This window comes from Mytilus californianus, unplaced genomic scaffold, assembly GCF_021869535.1.
Source record: "Mytilus californianus isolate M0D057914Y unplaced genomic scaffold, xbMytCali1.0.p SCAF_3, whole genome shotgun sequence".
Classification (NCBI taxonomy): Eukaryota; Metazoa; Mollusca; class Bivalvia; order Mytilida; family Mytilidae; genus Mytilus; species Mytilus californianus.
In genome coordinates this window covers 89,110,351-89,125,811 of record NW_026262679.1, presented here as the reverse complement: position 1 = coordinate 89,125,811, position 15,461 = coordinate 89,110,351, and the positions used below count along the sequence as shown (strand labels likewise).

General features: G+C 31.9%; 1 protein-coding gene across 1 annotated transcript; it reads left to right on the top strand.

Annotated features, from left to right (window-relative positions):
• The first annotated feature begins 9,793 nt into the window (after positions 1 to 9,793).
• Positions 9,794 to 10,814, top strand: LOC127733681 (neuronal acetylcholine receptor subunit alpha-6-like). The gene has a single exon (XM_052242994.1). It carries the CDS (start codon positions 9,794 to 9,796, stop codon positions 10,793 to 10,795), a length of 1,002 nt encoding a protein of 333 aa, XP_052098954.1. The 3' UTR covers positions 10,796 to 10,814.
• Positions 10,815 to 15,461: the final 4,647 nt, after the last annotated feature.

The following is a 15,461-nucleotide window of genomic DNA, read 5'->3' as shown; positions in this document are numbered from 1 at the left end:
TGACTAAGGCGGCTTGTTAAATGTTGGGTGGTTTCTCCTAAATTGCGATGGTTTTGTTGCGAGGTACGTAAAGAGCTTGTTGCGAGAACAGGACATTCCCTATTCACACTTTGAGTATAGTTGATGTTTCTGTGTATTTCTTTTAAATGAGAGTATTGCATACGTGAAGCATAAGTAGGTTCAAAGTTGTATGAATTTTGATATACTTGTTAGGTTTTAAAAACAGGTTGCGCAAGTGATGGTTTGTTTGGTCTATATAATTGTCGGTGATTCCGGATGTGCAACTGGATTAAAGTTTAAGTGTTTGTTTTAAAACATGGCTTCATTATTCACTGATACACTGCTAGTATGGGTATTATTAGAATGAATACCAGAACCTTGTGTACACTAAAAAGAAACTGAAATACAATCCAATTATTCCTGTTCTGAATGGTTTACACATAACGGAACACTTTATTTTCCCACATGACATTTTAAGAAATTGGTAATTTTTTTTTAAATTTCATTTTATTAAATAATCTAGGAATATGTAGTTTCTGTTCTTCTCTTTGTACCCATGATGTTACTCATAACAAGTACAAATCAGATGAAAAGTTAACAACGAGGATATAAGGTTTTTGTTGTCTGCTTCGGCAATCGAAGCATGTCCGTCGCCCTGAAGACGTTAAAAACTAGAAGAAATTGTATTTGATCCATTACTTATTGCGATAAAATATTTTTAGAATTTGAATATGTTTATGTGCGGCTAGGTTCTTGCTATTGATTCAGAGAATATTACCGATTTTTATGATATAAATATTAAATGCATGTATCTGTGTTAACTGGTATAGCAAAGAAGAGATAACAAATACTCTTGCCTAAAGGATACGGTTTGAAAATTACAAACATAAAAGCAAAAAATAGAGATTTGATTATTTTGATTTTAGTTGTTTATTGGTTTGTTTACCACTTTTAATTTTGATTGACGACTATGTTTCTATTGTTCACCTATATTACTATTTGTATTATGATAAATAACGTTCTGCATTAATCACATGTCATGGAACTAATCTTAAATCATATATAAAAAGTACCACAGAAGCAAAATTACACGAATATTAACCATGTTGTTATTTTTAAGAATTTGATGCGTTTAAGGCGTTTTTATCGGTTTACCTTCTTTAGGATTGCTCACAAACTATAAAATAAAAGGATGTATGAATATTTGAAAAGTAACATGACAGAAAGGGGCCTTAAGGTAGCACAATACAAAGATTTTTTTACTTCCAATCTCCAACCTTTAAAATGATGTTACTTTCTTATGACTGCATACAAATTAATAAAAGAGGTATATATATAGATAGATAAAAGATTAATCTTTTAAATGAATGCAATATTTTTGTTATGCAATCATTATGTAATCAATTATTATGCAATTAATGGCAAAATCTTGGTCAGTTCACTTGAATGAATTTAGCTCTGACATCTCTATAACTACACAAGAAATGTTAACGTTATCTTAATCAACACAGCAGGAGCTACAAAAGGGTGTCTCAAATTATCGCTATCGTATTCCATTTTCTCATAAATCTGTAATTAGTGTGAACATCCTTACCACATAAAAGTAGAGATTATTTGATTAGGTGTAAAATTTGATCTATACATTCTATCCAAAATCTGAGACACCCTTTTGTAGATAATGGCTCTAGGAACAATCCATTATAAAATCAACCCTCTCGGGGTATCCATGAAGAAGCTAATTTCAATTGAAAGTGGAAAATCCTGGTAAAATGTTTTAGACACAGTTAAAATTATAATTAATTACATAATTGTTGTATAATACTAACATTGCATTAATTTGAAAGAGTAATCTGTTAGCTATCCATAAATACCACTTTTATAAATTTTCAAGCATTATAAAGAAAGTTACAGCATTTTAAAACTGGGGAGTTGGAGGTATAAAATCTTTGTATTGTGCTACCTTAACAGAATAGCTAAATAAAGATCTAAAGCCTACTAGTTTTAGATGTATTACTAAATTTATCGACAGAATTATTTTGGAATTCAGTATGTTATAAAACAAAATGTAACGTAGCACTTACTACTATCGGTCCACCTGAAGTAGTATCGATCCATTGTGGAAGTAAAATTCAATTGAAATTTTATTTTGAAAGCAACATACTGGGTATAAATGTACTTGAAAACATCGATCGCGTTGTGGTTGGAGATTTCTGTCCCAGTAAATACAAAATCATTTTTGCATATACACATTCTTTGGGTCATCATCACTTAACATTGACAAAACATAGACTCCAGTATTACACTTTAATAAGTTAATAAGCAATATGCAATATTTTAGAATACGTCATACAAGACCAAATATGCGTTTTGTAATTTATTTTTATATTCTAATTCGCCAAGCTCAAAATTATTTCTGATTGGTGCTGTTTCATGTCATGCTACACTTTCGTTGAAATTATAAGATGTCAAAATATTTTTTATTACGAGGTTATTTCTAACCGCCATGTCCTTACTATTTACAAGACCAATTATCAATCTTATAGTCAATTTTAAACAACAATCGTATTTCAAATGTCCAAAAACTAGAACTAATATTTTTTCTTGAATGTAGTATGTTCTTTCATATCCAAGTATCTTTTGCCTGATTGAAACGAATTTACAAGAAATTGAATGTCAAGAAAAAAAAATAATTTCCGAGTCGCGGATGCCTGATAAACACATAACTCAGCACTTATTTTGCTTTTTAAGAAATAAATTACTGAGGATTCACATTATAGGCTTTAGCCGACTCTTTAATCTCTGTTCATTTGAGATAGTGTATATCCATTCAATATCTTTTCAATTTTACAGTTAATACTAACATCTTAAAAATAACGGTGACCTTAAAATAAAGGATAAAACATAAACATGAATGTTTCTTCAAATCCACATTTATTTCTTGATACTGGTGCTGACAGACAACTGAAAACTTTCTATGACAATGAAATCGTTTAAGATTTCTTATTGTTACCTTCTTTCCATTCTTAAAAAAGAAAAATATCATATTTTCCAGCCTATGGTGTTCGTCCAAAAGTCAAATTCCACATCTACAAATGCAGGGTAATATTTCTGTAAAGTTTCAATAAGTTTAAAGCCTTTCATTTTTCTTTACATTTTTACTGTTTCCATGTTTACGGCAGCCATTTTGAAAATTTTAAATTCAGATAGCACATTTACAATTCTGTAAAGTGTCATTAAGTTCGGAAATTTTCCCCATTTTTGCTATTTCCATGGTAGCCGTTGTCATTTGAAAATTCTGCTGCTTTTATACAATAGGGTAATAGGGTAATATACAAACGCAATGATTAATACATGACTAACAACAGAGGAAGCAACATAATAATACTACAAACAAACCTTAAAAACTGAAATGTCCAGTTATATCGCGATAGGGTACTCCGAAAAACCAATTCTTATTAGTTGCATTTGAAACTCTTTTGTTTTGGCATTTAACAAAGTCAGCATCGGATAATTTGCCAAAAACAGCATGAAAAAAGATATGCGTAGTCTGTTTGCGATACTACAGTCATACCTGGTGATCAACTAACTGATTATTTATTCAACAACCCATGTAATTATTCTCTGCAAATCTCACAAATATTTTATTGATAACAAATAGAAAACAATTGAAAAACGATTAGAAAATAAAGTTGACTTTTGTCAAATTAGCCATCAAGATAATTCAATGGATTGGAAAATACCCCCATTTTTGCAAAAAATGAGGGAAGATGTGAATAAATATACGAAAGACAAAAACAAAACAAAAAACAAAAAAACAAAATTCAACAACAACTAACCATTAGTTTAAAGAAAACATTTTTAAGTGTTTATCAATTTCTAAACATTTTGTTTTCTTGATTCTCTTTTTACTTATTTATGTCATTTATAATTCTAAAACTAAAAGACTTGAGCACAGATTGACATCCAGAAGGTATTATATGAATGTTCAGAAAAGTGATTGTTGGTCGCCGCCTGTACCTACAACATTGATAAAGACCGTGTTATTTCTGAATTTGTATGAGATGCAATCAACTGTTATGTATGTATCTGAAGCCAGATCTAGGCCGAAAATGCTGATTGGCGGGTAATGAATTAATTGCAGTAGACTCTAACCCTGTCGACGTACCCCGTCTCGCTTCTTTTGGAGTTCATGCGATTCCTTAAGTTTTTGTTATTTACTTTGATTATTATCTTCTTAATGGATTAATAGGATTTGAAAATTGGTAAACTACTGTTACAAATCACTAACTACAAATGTTTAGGGTTCAACGTTCCTCATGAAAGTTAACCAAGAAAAGCGCGTCGGACGCACGAAATGTATAAAGTGTTATTCTCGTTTGCCTCTAATTAACAAATGTTCAAGTTGTTTTTTGAAGTATAATGAAATGCTATTTTAAAGGACTATCATTGACCACTTTATTATATTTAACTGTTATATGGAAAATACACGATCGACAAAGGGACGATTCAGAAATCCTGTTAAGCACAACGGAGAAAATGAAAAGGATTATGATTCGTTAAGCTAATTCGTACAATGTCGATTGGTAGAACGCATCAACAAATTCTAGAAAGAACATCAAATGTACACCAAACGAACTCTCAACGATGCAGAATAGACAACGACATTACGTGTCATAATGGATGTTTGTGCGTGGTGTTGTGGTCTGTTAGAGTGCTTTGTATGGCCCAATACCACCGTCTTCAGCACTCTAGGTTTTCTGTCGGGGTTACCTCACCCTTAACTTCGGAACATATGTTCTGATCCTGAAAGTACAGGAAAGATGTTACAGATTCCTAGTTCAGGATTTTCCTCGAGGTTGTCACCTGAAGCCTTTCCCTGGCATTAGGGTGTGGCCGCAAGGCAGCGAAGGTTTTCTTTCTCTTAGATGGGCTACCCTCCAAGGCTGACGAGCCCTTCAGCCAGAGAAACGACAGAACGAGCCTCCGTCGTATTGGTAGAATATATGAGGCCATGTGATATCATTTTAAGTCCAGCTATCTATAGCAAATTCACCAGTGGATCCGTCAATATTTGATTTCTAAGCCAAAGCTAACTATTCCATGCTAGACTGAAGACGGTGGTAATTCCCGACAAACTAGAACAGCTGATCTGTTGAATTATTGCGAACCAAATGAAACTTTTCCGCAGGTTCATCTCCTATTGGTCAATCTATTTAGACTTTTGTCAGTTCTATTGTCCAATTAAATAAATAACAATAGCTATTGTTCTCTGTGTAGTTTATTCACTGGGACCTTTAAATTTATTCTAAGAGAACTCCATCACTCTTTGATTGATTTACCTGAGTGAAAAAGAATTATCTTCTAAAAGATGAAAATACATGTTCTATACTCACAAAACTGCATGTGATGTTGTATTTATTCAATATCAGTAATATACTTTCAATCTGTTCAATATAAACACTGATTTAATCATAAAAAAGTTGATTTCTGACAAAAGCTTTATCAATGTTCCTATTGAAATTGCTTTTGTTTAGTTATAGAATACATTAAAGAAGGCCTTAATTTAAACATCATCATTTTCCTGTTTTTATTTGTCAAACACAAAAAAAAAAAAAATTTAAAAAGGAACAATGTTGAAAATTTTGTCAGTAATCAACTTTTATTAATGTTTGAATCACTGTTTACATTCAACAGATCGAAAATATATCAATAAAGGTCCCAGTGAATAAACTACACAGAGAACAATATCTATTGTTTTTATTACAAGGGACAATAGAACTTACAAATGTTTAAATAGATTGACCAATAGAAGATGAATCTGCGGAAAAATTTCATTTTGTTCGCAATAACTTAAGCAATATTTTAATTATCCTGATTTGCTTCAGAACTCATGATATGTAAAATTAAGCATTTAGTACTCATATCAACAATATTATCAACATAATTCAAAGTACTGCTCTTTCCCATTATAAATAAACTTCTGTGTAAATACATGTATTGTGTAGCAGCGCCAGTGGTATCCAGGTTTGAATGAAACATAAATCATAAATGAACTATTACTTTTATTATTTTATATCAGAAAGCCTATGAGGCTATGTCTGAGGAAGCCTATGAGGATATGAGGAAGCCTAAAATGAGGCTATGAGGAAGCATATAATGAAGCTATGAGGAAGCCTATTATGTGGCTATGAGTAGTAGTTTTGATTTTGAATTGGTGTTGGAATGAATTTGTATGAAATTTGATAGTTTATTCCCAGAAATTCTTGGGGGATGAGTGAAATATTTGAAATAACCAGTGATAAAATTTCATAAATGTCCAGATATGATGGACTTGCTTCAGATGCTGAGGTTATTTATCTGATCCATGCCTAAACCAGCAGCCTATGTGCGTACTGAAAAGTAGCAAAGTATAGACCCCTGGCTTGACATCACACCAATCCAACATAGCTTCTAAAAGTAAATTATTGCACTGCTGGTTGCTAAGATCTACTGATATGAGTTTGGTGTTAGAATGAATTTTTTAAGCAATATGTATAACATATACATACATGTTTACAGAAAAAATCAATAAAAATCTTATATAAACTGTGCTGAGATTGATTCCCTTGTCATGGCAATATTGAAGGTGTTTGGTTGAGGTTGGTGGGTGGCAAGTTTTTAGCTAAGCCACTTTTTGAGCAAAAATTATTCTTTTAACTGCTTAATCTGCATTAAAAAACTGGACACTAAGGGCAGCATGTACTGGTTTTCAATATACAAACTTCTTAATGGGATATTCCTAAATGGGAGGAGCTAAACTATACCCAAGTTTATGTGCGAACAAATAAAGGACAAATGAAAGCCAAATGCCACAAGGCTCACTAATTAAAAAAAAAATGTATGTATATTCATAGTAGAACTGATGTAATTCAACCCCCTGCTAAGAACACCTGATAAACGCACATGTAGCTGATTAAGATATGATAATAAATCTGTTTCTTCTCAATGGTAAAGAAAACAAAACATCCTGGGAAAATCCTAAAAATGACTACTCAGTGTAATGGAATCAAACTGTGTATAAACATAACTTATATAACATATAAGTAACTAACAAAATGCTTATGCAAAAAAAAAACATAATGAATAATATTAACATGATATTACAATTCTTCCTGCAATTTAACCAACTCTGACAAATAAGCTTAATTTTTGATAAAACATATTGATAAAATGGTGTATGGCTTCTGCCAAATCTATTTGGAATATTACACCTGCTGTGAGAAACTGATTTTAACAATTTAACCCATTAAATATAATATTTATCCACTCTTGATAAGTAAATCTTAAAATTTAAAATGCTCAGCAAACCCTTACATTTTAAAATCAGAAAATAATCAGTGACTGTAAATTGGTATATTGAAAGGTGAAACATGTTTTATGGAATTACGCCCCCTTTCAAAAATCCTGGAACCGCCCCTGTGTGTAACACATTTTTAAACAAAAAAGCAGTAGTTTATCTCTAGTTGGTTGATATCATGCAATTTAAAAACTAAGTGCTTCCGAACACAGGTAACTGATTTCAATTTTGCCACCGATTTAGGAGCAAGGTCCTATTGGTATTTCAACATGATTTCAAAAGGTAAATCAATTCGACTTACAAAAAAAAAAAGGTTTTACTGTATTCATTTAGTATATTCCTTTTATAACCTTAAAACATTCCATCTTTAAGTGTGGCAAATTATTGACTACATGTACTTGATATTGACAATAATCACTGTGTTATCTAAACACAGAAAAGCAAAATGATCCCTATTTGCAGATAGCGGTATTTTGGGAAACTGCAAAAGCTTCAAAAGAAGGCTGTTTCATGAACAACCAACATTCATTGACCTAAACAATGATAAATTCACTTCTTTTTTGGCATGTAAATATCGATCCCCCAAGAAATATTTTTCTTTTAGAGCAATTATTTAAAATTTTGGAGGATTTTTTTAGAATTGCAATTTCTGTAAATATTGTGCAATTAACCTTTTAGTTTGCACTCAATATGAAATTATTGCATTATGTTCTATCAGGTTCTTATGATATTTAGTCAATATTTGTATACAAGATTCAAGAATTAGCATTTTGTTTAATTCTAGCAAATTTTAGGAAAGTTCATTCTTGACCTTTGACCCTGATTTAACAGATATCGCATCCTTCAATTTTTTACGACCTGGCAAATAAAAAAGTACAGATAATCAGATTTAGAATGATATATAATATAGCCGTGTGTTAGGTGGGTGCATTAAAGTCCTTAACTAAGAGTCTTTTTGGAAAATGTCCCTCGCCTATTAAATAAAACAGCAAGCCAAGACACAGATGATCTCCATAGTTACATAACAAAGATATAAAAAGAAACCTTTGGGCCACCACCTAGAAAAATTTGGACAGGCCTTTCTGACCTTGGCTTATCCGCTGGTACTAGCGGCTCATGTCCATTTAGAATGCTGAAAAAAAATTAAAACAAAAGTTCTTTTTCGGTGAAAATTCAATCTTTATACACTGTAGCTGTCCTGTGTTGTAAATGTGTGCTAAAGAACCTTCATATATAAACACCCCTTTTTGCCCGCCCTCCATGTCCTATATCTCCCATCTATATAAGTTTCACTCAAATCCATCATGGGATACTCAACATTTGTTTTGGAGGGACAGGTAGACAAAAGGACAAAGCAACAGCTATCACTGCATGGCTATTAACATTCTCCAGAAATTTTTTTTAGGGAAGCATAAAAATAATTTCCAGTGATAACTGCAGATTAAGTCTAATTACTCAACACATCTCTAAATATTTATTCTTCATTAACTTTTCTAAAGTATTAACAGTGGCTGGATTCTCTTGCAGAAAATAGTTATCATTGACAACTGTAAACCAAATCTCATGACTTAAAATTGCATGAAATATTGCATTCTACATTAAATTGACAAAATAACAGTTACTAGGCAAGACTGCAGACCAATCTCATTACTTTAAACATCTCTTAATATCTAAATATTGTATTCTATATCATGAACTTTGAAAATCACTCACTAACCTTTTATTCCATTTTTCAGAATAAAAGCAGACCAAAAACAGTGACAGAGTGGTCAATATATATACCGATTACCAGATAAAAGACAAAATGCAATATGATCATCATCACAATATCACAACTCAATTAAAACATTTTCCCATGGTCAATAAACATCGCATCTCAATTAAAACTACTTAGTAAATAGACCACAAAAACATTTGACCGTATTTATTAACAATCAATATCTCAGTCATAAACAAACAATATCTCTATTTTAAAATTAATTTACCATAACCTTATTTGTGAAATTTAATGCACTTAAAAAGAAAGACTATATCGTCATATGGTCATTAAGTTAAAACTCTGTAAACAAAATACAAATGACCCTTAATTTCCTTCTAAGAGATGTAAACAAAAGAGACCTTACTCTATTCTTTATAAAAATTTCTAATGTTTGATCAATATTTACATTCTTTTAACTTTTCATTGACAGCTGAAAAATATTAAAAAACAAATTATTTAATCTATTAAATTAAACAATGACGTAGGCACCAATAAACTTGATATTATCATATCAGAGCTTCCAGAATTCATCCGAACACTAAGTTTTCAAAATGTTTGTTGGTGTCCTTCTTGTATGCTTGTTATTTAGGATTTTAAATGTAACAGTTTGCCAAGACATAGATATTTATGAGAAACTATACAATGACTTATTCAACAATCAATATAATCCAGACCTGAAACCAGTTTCAAATGTTACCATGTCGATTACTATAGCTTTTTTCAATCTTGGATTAAATCACTTTGATGAAGTTAATGGAATATTATCTGTATCAGGTGGCTTGGATATTTCATGGTTTGACAATTCTTTGAAATGGAACCCAAAGGACTACAATGGCATATCAGAAATGTTGGTTTCTAAATCAGTTATATGGTTTCCACATGTAACACTAATGACAGACGCACAACAACTTCAACCATTCGGTGCCAATAGTTTATTCAAAATACTGATTCGTCACGATGGATTTATATATTGGACACCTGCAGACATAATTAATTCTAAATGTGCAGCTAATATAAGAAAATTTCCCTATGATGAACAAGAATGCTCAGTTCTATTTATGGCATGGGATATTACGTGGAAAACTCATCTTCAACCAGCATCAATTCCCTACAATGACTATTATGAAAACAAGCACCCAGACTGGAATATAAAAAGTGTTATTTCGAGGCAGGGAAAAATTTTTGGTAATACTTCTCATGAATTTGTTTTTAAAATAAAGCGGGAACCACTATACTATAACATATTGGTATTTTTACCCGTGGCTCTACTTTCAATACTAAATCCGCTAGTGTTTTTACTTCCACACGAATGTGGCGAAAGAATTTGCTATGGAATAACAATACTCTTATCGTTTGTTATCTTCTTGACCCTAGTCTCTGACAAGATTCCTGCCACATCAAATCCTATATCATTTATGATCGTATTTATCATTATGGTTTTCGTAGCAAGTGCTGTCATAACATTCATGAATATCATTAACGCATATTTATTTTATAAAAGCGACTATGAATTAAAAGGATTTTTTAAGCACATGTATGTTATATTTAAGAAACGGAGAAAAAATCAAGTAATTCCAGAAGAAAAATGTAGAATTTACTATAAAGACATAGCCATAGGTTTAGATAGATTTTGTTTTGTACTATCCTATATTGCAATGTTAACTTTCATCACAGTGTATTTTATTGTACTACAGTACTGAGATTTATAGGCTGTGAACTCAAAAAATTGTAAAAAAACTTGAACATTAAATACATTGTATATTTTGTGTATAAACCTATATACATATTCTTAAATAGGTGACTTATAGGTCCAATGGGCCGGGTATAACATTGACTACTTTGTAGCCGTTTTAGTTTTTAATAACAATGTTCACTAGTCACTATAATAAACAAATGACTTCCTTTATGTCTACTGTATACTATAAATAGATATAAGAAGATGTGTTATGAGTGCCAATGAGACAACTCTCCATCCAAGTCACAATTTGTAAAAGTAAACCATTATAGGTCAAAGTACGGCCTTCAACACGGAGCCTTGGCTCACACTGAACAGCAAGCTATAAAGGGCCCAAAAAATGACTAGTGTAAATTCAAACAGGAAAACCAACGGTCTAATCTATATAAAAAACACTTATGAACCACATCAACAAACGACAACCACTGAACAACAGGTTCCTGACTTAGGACAGGTGCAAGCAAATGCAGCGGGTTTAAACGTTTTAACAGGCCAACCTTCACCCTAACCTGAAATAATAGTGTAACATCACAAAATAGAAAGACACACTTTAAAGTATCAATTGAAATAACTTAACTCAATCAAAAGACATATTAACAAAAACAAGTAAACATACACTGAACGAATAAATGTAAATTCATAAATTGTTGCAAGGTTTTTATCAATGTACATAATGCGACTGGGTGAGTATTGCAAAAATAAGAACTCACATTTTGAAATCATTTTATGCAGTTTTTCCTGTAATCACAATAATTATTCTCACATTTTGGGTCTGTTTACTCTGTTATGTCGAAATAGCAATTACAAATGCATGCAATAATTTCTGAATTTACAGTATACCTTTAAAGCTGGCAAATTAGTCTGTCATACATATTAAAAGAATTGACCTTATTACTTTTACGTCAAATAAATTAGTTGCTCTTATGTCTTAATTTACACTTTATATATATTTGCAGACTATTAAAATATGAATCAAGTTTAGTACAAGTCAATAAAGTGTGCTGTCATTGCTAAATTTCAGTTGCAGTACTACCATTAACATATCAAATAGGGTTCTACACTTATTTTAACAGATCCTAAGTGTTGTCATTCTTAGTATTGAATTGTTAAATCATAAAAGTATTGTCTCTAATTCTTTCACAAGGAATTAGATAAATGTCATTCTTTTTCCATATTCACAAATGAAAAAGTCAACAGTCACTTTTTATACAGAAGAAAATATTTTGCTGGTATTGTAGCTACATGTACTATCTTTTCTACACAGTAATATCAGTACAACAATCATGTGGCGCACTAAAACCCCCATAGGGATTTTCAAAAGTTGGCAGGTATGACAATTTAATTATTTCAAGTACATAGATATCATTAAGTAATTCAGTATTGAGGTAGAATCTATAATAAATTGATGAAAAACCATCAGAGGTTGAAATTTTAGAAACAAATAAAAAATATTTTACACAGTGTACAATTTAAAAAAAAATAGAAAGAAGAATGTGTCTGAGGACTCTAGTGCCCCTGCTTATATTTTGCAATTTTCTAAGTTAAAAAGTGGCATAACTCTAGAACAGTAAATGACTCACTGCCAAAATTTGAACTATGTCTGCTTGTTGCGGTTCTTAGCATTGTGTATGAGTTTCAAAAAAATTGTATAAGTAAAATTCAAGTTAGAGAGCTGAAACGAAAATGGGACGGATGCCGGACGGAAGGTAAACACTTAATTCCCCCCAATGACTAGCAGCCCCCAGTGGCTGAACAATTAAAGCAAATTTCAATAGTTTATTAATTTAATGTAATTATCACGAAAATATCTCAAGGATACCAGAATATGTGCAAATGTATAGACATGATTATAATTTATTCAAAAGATGAGTACAGCTGTACAGTTGCCTATAATTGCTTACATCCACTCTGTTTAAAACCAGCCCCACTATCCATTCGCGTTTGTAGTACGTACGCAAGTGAATAGTGGGGGCTGGTTTTAATCAGACTGAATCATACCACGTCTCCTTATTTTCATATTCTACTGCCTAAGATTTCACATGGAAAGATATATCATATGACATCAAAATTTTATAGTAAGAATGAGAATGAGTGATCATATGTGTGTATAATCTACAGGTAGTTACTTCAATCCTTGGTTTAAAACTGGAATTTCAATGGAATTTTTAAATGCAATGTATTTATACAAGGGTTCAGTTCTCAGATTATGTAATGTTCATTTAAATTTACTTTATAAGAGATGATATATTAAATTGCCTTTGATATTAATATCTTTATATCAATTCAACTTTAATCTTAAATATTGTATAGAAATTCCAATCGGAGTGGCTATTTGTCCGGCTAGCCGGACGAATAGTGCTAGGTCAATTTGTCCGGCCATTGCAATGCGCATGTCATTTTATGTGCGTACGAAAGTGAGTGTAATATTATCTTCAGAAGCACGTGGGGTCGCGTGTAATCCGATCACTGATTTTCAATTTTGAGATCATGGCCGGCTGAAAACGGGGATATTAATATTTGTGATAATTTTCCAGTTTTCAGAATTTGACAAGGGAATACGATAGTATAACTTAAAAAAAGTGGGGGATGTGAGATGTAGGATTATAAAAAGTGGGGATATGAAATATAGTGGACAATAAAGGTGGGATCTGGGTAAAAAGAAAAGAGGGATTTGGAAACTGAAGGAACGCCACGTGTTACCCCAACCCTCTCATCACCCCTAACTCAAAATAGGGACAACTGTATGTTAAGCTTAAAAAGGGGATCTATAACTCGATCTGTTTGACAGTCTCAGACATGATAATTTTGTACCTCAGTTTCAACAAGAAAATCCTTACGTTAACTTAATCTAAAATGCATGAGCCAATCACGACCCAAGTTTGGTGTACAAGTAATTTCCTCCCTCTTTTTGCAATGTGAAGCAATAGATATAGATATAACATTGAATATATATGATTTTTTTTCTAATATACATTGACCACATTGGACTTTATTTGAAGAAAACAACCATTTCAATTAACAGTAACAAAATTGGGGCCTTACAATTTAAGATTGCAAAACATTGCTTTATAGATGTCCATATATATAATTTGCCACACCCTGGTGCTGCAGAAGATAATATTTCACACTCACAGACATGCGCATTGAACTGGCCGGACAAATAGTCCTGGAACTATTCGTCCGGCTAGCCGGACAAATAGTAACTGCCAATTCCAATAGGGAACACATTTAGTTTAGAAGGATAATAAAGAAACAGAAGAAGGACAGTGGCCCGAAATGTCTTAATTTTTTTTTTAATTACTAGGATAATATTATTTAAAAGGTAAATGGGCCACAAATCCATGGTCAAATAATGCATCTAATGAAAAACATGTAAAATTTGTTCTCTTAAACCCCGTTGAATAACTTATCAAATGTGGTGCTAGTGTTTTAATCATTAATAATCTGAAAGCTGGCTAAATCATGTTTTAAATGACTTGAAAAGCATAAAATTATGCATCTATACGGAGAAAGATGAAAATACTAGAAACAATTATTTCAAACAGAAAAGAGGAAAATGGTATTGAAAGTAACATTTTGATTCATATATATTTTCAAAAGTTTGGATTATTAGGTTTGGAAAAATAATGATGCAACCAAAAGACAAAAAGACACCATATCTGCAGCTGCCGGAAAAACAATTGCCATATCAGCAGATCTTCTAAAGTGACTTTTTTTCAATGGAAACTTTTTTTTTATCATCAACCTTACATATACACTGATGAAAACCTACTTTGTCAATGGGGGACTATAAAATCTATTAGCACCAAAAGCTTAAAAATTATTTACTCCAAAACTTAGGCCACATAGGAAAGTTTTGCATTATGCAACCTGACTGAATCATAAAGATGGTATAGAAGATACAAAGTAGTAAGTATTTTGGTTTAAAAATAATTTCCTCTCCTAACATATGAAGAAGACACATGGCAGTTTTAGAACGGTCATACCGTTGATCAGAGAAGCTTGACTCATAGTCCACCATTTTGTTACAGACTTTGGTCATGGTTGGAAGAAGATCAATGTCTTGTTTATTGCCGATCTTCTTTTTGAACACATTGTACATAGCGGTCAACAATACACCACCTGAATCTTCTGACCAAGCTATATGCCCTGAAAAGAAAATCTGTCAGGAGAACTGTTCTAGGACAGTATGTAGAACTGTCATTCATACACCTTTTAAACAGTTCTAGCTAGAACAGTTCTAACCTAGAACTGATTTGGTCAGTTCTACCTAGAACTGATCCTGGCAGTTCTACCCTAGAACAGTTTTAGATAGTTCTACGACTAGAACAGTTCTATGGCTAGAACAGTTCTACGACTAGAACAGTTCTACGATTAGAACTGATTTGGTCAGTTCTACGGCTAGAATTGATTTAGTCAGTTCTATCCATAGAACAGTTATAAGAACTCTTTGTCTTAATATATAAATAAGTCAAAAGAATATAATATATATTAAAAAATTCTCATCACAGCACTGTTTTAACATTTCTCGTTACGGAAAATGTCAATAACCGTTTCCTCGGTCGCTTTTATAGCGAAAATTTTGTTACGATGGATGTCGATGGAGGAGAGTGGCAAAACAAATAATTTTA

Coding starts and splice junctions, on each gene's coding strand:
- LOC127733681 (XM_052242994.1), top strand. CDS start 9,794: ATGTCGATTACTATAGCTTTTTTCAATCTTGGATTAAATCACTTTGAT.